A 6,339-nucleotide genomic window follows, 5' to 3' on the forward strand; every position below is an offset into this window, starting at 1 on the left:
CCTTTAGCATAAATATTTCCTCAAATTCCTTTAGCATAAAATATTCAATACCCCATGTATGTAAGAGTGCCATAAATGCTCAATAATTGTCTTCTGTTATTATTTTCATCAGTAACATCATCTGAATCATCAGTATTGTCTGTTTTTAACAATGAAAAATGCATCCGGTAACATACCTTACCTTATTTAAAGTTCAGAACAACCAAGGAAATGAGTAACGTAGCGGACATGAGAAGTTCCGTGGCACAAAAGGAAGACAGGCATTCAAGGAACACCAGGATAGAAGAGCCGGAGTAGGAGAGAGAGCAAGAGGGATGCAGGAAGCCACCGGAGAGCTCGGGTGGAGAGAGGGCGCTCCTGCTCCGCAAGCCACCCTGCGACCTCAGGCCTCGGGCCACCTTCTTCCAGGAAGACGCACCCTCCTTTCCTCTAGTCTCGGCTAAGACGCTGCAAAGGGCATCGTCCTGGAGCATTTCTCCTCTCCCCCAGACCCTCCGAAGGAAGGATGGGCAGACGGAAGCTTCACCCCGAAGTGGTCAAGCGTGTAGAGCTCCAGCTTCCACGGGAGCATTTCCCGAGCGTCTTTCATGGATAAGAGTGGGCCCTGCAGGATAATGCCTCCCGTTCCCTGAGGAGCAGTGCGGAAGATGCCCATGTGGCCAGCTCCTGGGCCACGCGACCCAGACCTTCTAGGAGGAGCGAGGAGTCCTAGGCCCTGAGCCAGCCCCTTGGACCGGCTGTGCCAAGAGAAGCAGCAAGGAAAGGGGTCCCCTCCCGCCTCAGGGTCTCTGTCCTCCTGGTGTTAAGAGACGTGCATCCAACTCCCTCTCCAAGTGCTGGAGAGGAGGCTAGGTCTTTCCCACGGGCTGGGGGCCTTGCTGTTCCAAGGACGGCTGGGGAGGAAGAGGAGGCAGAGGCGGAAGAGGAAGCCAGCTGAGATGTGTGAAGCAGCTCTGGCTACAGCGGGTAGGGAGAGGGCGCGGCACCCAGGACCCTCTGTGCGGAGCCAGGCCTCAGGAGCAGCCGCCTTGTTCCTGGAAGGGGTGCCTCTATCCATCTTGTCTCCAAAGACTGTAGGGAGACCTTCGCGCCCGGTGGGAAAGCGACGTCTCCCATGCTTTCCCACCACGGACGCCTTGTGTCCTTTCTCCTGCTAGTGTCGGCCCGCCAGCCTGCAGGGGCTGCTGCTGCCGCGGTTCCACGCTTGGTGGACGCTGCCCATCAGCGAGCCAAGAGCCACGCTTGGAGGCGGGAGTCGGAGAGTCGTGTGCAGGCCGGGAGGAGACTCAAGCTCTGGGTCAGGGCTTTTTTGCCAATAGCCAAATTCAGCGTGTAAAAGACCGAGAGCTCACATCTGTCTGTTGGAGAACTTCAGTGAGAAAACCAAGAAAGCGCACTCAAGATCCCTAGAAGAGCGGGAAGGGTTTGTGGCGGCGATATCCACGTCTTCTGTGAGCCAGGGCATGTCAGGAGAGAGAGTGCGCGAACCCAGCCGCAGGGTAGCGCGAACAGCACCGCAGACGAGGGCCCCGCGTGTGGGGAAATCGCAGGGGTCAGCGCAGCCGAACTGCGGTGGACTAACCTCGTCCAGGGAGAACCCCCTTCCTGACCACGATCTGTCCTCCGGCAGGTAAGAGAAGAGGAAAAACAGTATAGCCTCCTCTCCCCTGGCCGAACGCTCAGGGTCACCACCTTCCCCTCTGCTCACCCGTCGCCATTCTTCCAAACCACTCTCAGCCAAAGATTCCACCGACAGTCACCCTCCTCCGGACAACCCAGGCCTCCTTTCAGCAGCGGCTCCCGACCCGCAGCCACCGGGCCCTCTCACCCCCGCGGTTCTGCCCGCAGCCTCTGCCGAGTCTGTGCACTTCACCTCCTTGGCTCGCGCTCTCCCCTGAGCTTGCAGTGGTTGCGGGGTTCCTCCGAACCCCTCTTGGGAGTACTGAATGGAAAAGGAGGAGCGTGCGCAAGTGCTTGGTAGAGTGTAGACACTGTGGGATTTGACTGTGGTACTATCGCTTTGACGTCCTACTGCTGATTTTCACACCTGCCTTCTGCTTAGGGCACCGGCCACAGTTTTCCATTTGTGTCTACTCCACCTGCTGTCTTTGTTGGCTCAGCAAATATCGCCTCCCTCTACTGCTCAGTCTACAAACGGGCGGTCTTGGAGGACCTCACCCGCCGCTCACCCCACTTCCAACCTCGCAGGCATCTCCTCCAGTCGCGTCTTCTGAAGGCCTAAGAAGCACGTTACCTGCGAACGGAGGTGAGGAGGCTCAGCTGACCGTCCCGTGTCAGCTGACAACTTGCGGCACGGACAAACGCCACGACTTGCCTTGGCCTCTCTCTTAGTTATTCGCAGCTCAGCCCGATCGGCGCCTCCAGGATGGCGGAGGTGGCAAAGACGGTGGGCTTCTTGGGTGCAGCTTCAGGAGGGCTGGCATCCCTGCACGGCGGTGTACACCTGAGCGAGACGCTCAGTCGCTCTGTAAAGCCGCTTGTGCGGATGACAGACACGGAGGTAAATAAGAGCGCTGTGTCATGAGAGGTGACCCACCAGGACTTGCCTCCTTCGCCAGGGTTTGCACCTCACTGCGGAGACTGTTCTGTCTCCGGCCCTTGGAGAAGGCCCGCTTACAGCGGCGTAAAGGAAGATTCCTGCGGGATGGCGGTCAGTGCAAAACGATTCCCTGACTGGTAATCGAACCGGGGACTGCGCCGGGGAAAGCTCTATTCTAGCCACTAGACCACCTGGGAGGCACAGGATGGGGCATTTTCAACCTTCTCTCCACTGAAGTGACAGTTTCCCTGTGCGCTGGGAAGACTTGGGACTTGTGGGGGTCGCTGGGCGCTCCTGGAGTCCTCTCACAAGGCCGTTCCCTCCCTCCTTTCTCCAAAAGAGGAGCACGCAGGCGACGCACCCGGCACTCCGCGAAGCTCACCAAAGCCATGAGTCCCGGAGCGAGTTGCAGAGTCCCGGCAGAACCTGACCACTGATCTAGAGACATGCCTTTGAGAAGCGGCAGCGCATGGAGAGACAGTAGCGGGTCGCCGGAGCCAGAGCTTCGCACTGGGTAGCCAGGAGGAGGCAGGAGCGAGGAGGCTCCCGGGGTGAGACCGGGGCACCCCGAACATCATAAAGGACTCAGACCTTGGCATCCCCGACATAATAAAGGACTCAGACGGATGCGGAAACCGAGACAGGCTGGTTTCCGTAGGCGTCCAGTCTAGTAGGCATCCCCGTCTTTCCAGTTGGTGGTACAAACTGACGCTTGAGATTTTTCCTCAGAGCCAAGATCGAACTGGTAACCAATTCGTGATTTCCCATCGGCCAAGTGCGTGGGCATCGATCTACACGTGAGTTTCTCCACCTCCGCGGAATAGCTACTTCCGGGTTGGGGAGGGCCCTCCGGTGGATTGTAAGGTGTTTAGCAGCATCCGTTGCCTCCGCTGACTAGATAGATGCCAGGGGTTAACATTCTCCCTCCCCGCTTCCCCCAGTCGTGGCCTAGTGTCCCAGCGGGAATGGGGAAGGCCTGTGAGGGTGAAGTTGCCCCTTGTTGAGTATTGGTGGGCCTAGTCCTGCTCTCTGAGCTTGTGCAGAGGACTTTCCAGATGAAGGCTCAGGGGGATCCAGCTGGAGAGCCCCCTCCCTCCCCAGCACAGTTGACCTTAGGATTTGTGGCTTTTAACATCTCGACATCATGAGTTTCTACCTTTAGGTCTTTCCTTCCGTTCTATCCTCCAAAGCGGCCTCCTCCAAGCCTCTTGACCAGGGCCAGCCAGGTCGAAGGCTGGGTTCGCTCAAGGAGGATCCTCTTGCCCCTCCTGGAACTTCAGGCCTGTTTCGGTTGGGCCTGCAGAGAAGCCTTAGGGGCCACTTCGTTCGGCATCCTAAGGGGCAGGTGCGCGGTGCACCGGGAAGAGGAGAGTGTGACTGTGGTTCCCGACCCCCTGGCGCTCAACCTTCACCCCGGTGCGCACCCTTCCCACCCTTCCCGGCTCCTGCTGGTCCCACTCGCCCCGAGGTAGGTCTCCAGTCAGCATAAGCTCCCAAGAAGCCCAGGCCCAAAAGGACAAGTAGGGGAAACAAGCTGCTCACTTCGGTCCTGTCCGCAAGGGACCCCTTTCTGACCAGAAAGAAAGGCGGTGAGTCCTGTCCGGTTGGGTTAGTGGAAGAGAGATCAAAGGGAAGAGAAGAAAAATCCTGTGAGGTTTCAGGATTTATAAGGAAATATCCAATTTTGGAGAAGATGAAGAACAACCACAACTCTCACATGTCATTGGTGGAAATGTAAAATGACACTACTACTTTGGGACAAGTTTTGTCAGTTTTTATGAACTTGAACATATCCCACTCTTTAGTATTCGCAATTCTGCACCTAGGTTTTCCCCCAAGAGACATGAAAACAGACACCCTCAATATCTCTTTTGGGAAGAATGTTCAAAGCAGGTTTATTCAGAACAGCTAATACTGGTTTATTCAGAATAACCAATATCGGTTTATTTGGAATAGCCAATACCCAAACGCTCATTATAGGGGTAGGGGTGGGGTGGGAATGGCAAACAAACTGTGCTATTTCCCTGCAATGGAATACTACTCAGCAATGAAAGAGGAATGAACATGTGCAACACTGAGCAATGGATAGAGCCAGAGACATTATACAGAGAGAAAGAAGCACATAGAACAGAGTAGATGCACTGTTTTCATCTACGTGAAGTTCTAGAAGAAGCAAAGGTAAAGTGAAAACAATCTGGAGAGTGATTGTTCACAAATAAGGCAGAGAACAATGACAATGATTTTTATAATTCTAGTGATTACATTATTGATTGAATAGTCAGTAAATCCAGGCATGTCTGACAACAGCAGTGTAAGGCAGAGTTCGCGAAGTGGCCCATCCTTCCACAGAAAAATGTTGAGGCACATAAAATTTAAGATACTTACCCAAGGTCAGGCAAGGGCTGACGTAGATTTTCAACACAGAACCTGGGTTCTTGGACATAGATTAGACTGCACCTGTCCACTTTTCTGTTTCAGGTGTCTCTGGGATTCTCAGCTGTACTGGAGGAGAGAGAGAAGGACAGAGAAGGAGACGCAGTGAGAGAGGAGTAGGGAAGAAATGGAGGGAGGCACAGGGCCCTTAGGTGTTGAACAGCAGAGAAGTAACTCTTGCCAGTGTGTTTACACTATAGAGAAGCTTTCTGGGGATCAGGACATTAGTAGATGCGATGCTAAGCTTGCTGTGGTAAGGAGATGCATTTGATATGCCATAGATTTAGAAATTAAAACGGCACCCTAAAGTTGTTGGAAGAGAATGTTACAGAAGACATTTCTGCCTTACCCTGACGCGCCTGGTTGCGGGGAGCAAAAGGGATCAGGTGACTACCTGGATGAACAACGTTGCCGTGACTCGGATTCGAACCGAGGTTGCTGCGGCCACAACGCAGAGTACTAACCACTATACGATCACGGCGAGCCACAAGCCAAGCGGCAATGCTTGTGCTTGCTCTAGCAGTTTTGACGTCAATACATTTCGATTATTAGGCGGCTTTGTTCCCAGCCAGCCACAGGGGGTTCACGTTTTTCTCCCTTTCATGCCCGCTCTGCTTTTCCCTCCCTTCCTCCCAGTCCTAATATGGGACGAGAATAATTCTCATCTCCTCCACTCCAGCCTGGGCCTCCCTGCACCGGTCTCTCTTGGGAGGTCTCGCTGTCCTCATCTGCACCTCCTCTGCTTCTCTCCCGCCTCTCTGTATTTCTGCTTTTCACCCTTTCTCTCTCCCGCCCCACAGACCGAAGCCGAGTTGAGCAAGTGGAGCTCAAGCGGCGCAGAGTCGGGTGAAGGCGGAGCCAAGAACGGGAAGAGCCATCACTAGAGCCCACGGGCGTTCTGTTTCCTTTGGGAAGTCGCGAACCCGGGCTTTTCCCCGGACGCTGGCTCTGACGCCGGCGAGGGGCAGGACGGGGGGCGAAGGCCATTCCGCTGCCCTCCTAGCTTCGGAATCATTCAATGCACTGGTTTCAATCGTAGCCGGCAAGATGCACCTCTCCGGTTTTCTAAGGCTTTGGAGCCTGCACAATTGTTCTACCAAAGGCAGTGGCTCCGCCTAGCGTTGGATGGGCGCGTGCTCTGCAAAGTGAGGCCGGAGCGACAGTTGACTGTCCATCCGAGTGTCGCAGTCGGGTGGTGTGCTTGCTTCCAAGTTTGGAGGTGAGTGGTTCGAACCTGTCCTATGGAGCGTTTCTTCCACTTTAAAAGTGCTCTTCTATCCAGCACATGCTCCAGCACATTGGAAACGCAGAGTGAGACCAACTTTACCCTCCTCTCTTCGGTGACT

The 6,339-nt window shown here is 54.8% G+C and overlaps 1 protein-coding gene and 1 non-coding gene across 2 annotated transcripts in view; one reads left to right on the forward strand and one right to left on the reverse strand.

Moving 5' to 3' along the window:
* The first annotated feature begins 2,386 nt into the window (after positions 1–2,386).
* LOC105518346 (myomegalin-like) overlaps positions 2,387–6,339 on the forward strand; it is a 47,677-nt gene continuing 43,724 nt past the window's right edge. The window contains 3 exon segments of the mRNA XM_011951314.1: positions 2,387–2,521; positions 3,751–3,976; positions 5,909–6,138. Of these exon segments, the coding sequence (XP_011806704.1) occupies positions 2,387–2,521; positions 3,751–3,976; positions 5,909–6,138 (591 nt within the window).
* On the reverse strand, positions 5,403–5,474 carry TRNAH-GUG. The gene has a single exon. It is a non-coding gene; the product is annotated as a tRNA-His (tRNA).

Source organism: Colobus angolensis, unplaced genomic scaffold (genome assembly GCF_000951035.1).
Source record: "Colobus angolensis palliatus isolate OR3802 unplaced genomic scaffold, Cang.pa_1.0 Scaffold317, whole genome shotgun sequence".
NCBI lineage: Eukaryota > Metazoa > Chordata > Mammalia > Primates > Cercopithecidae > Colobus > Colobus angolensis.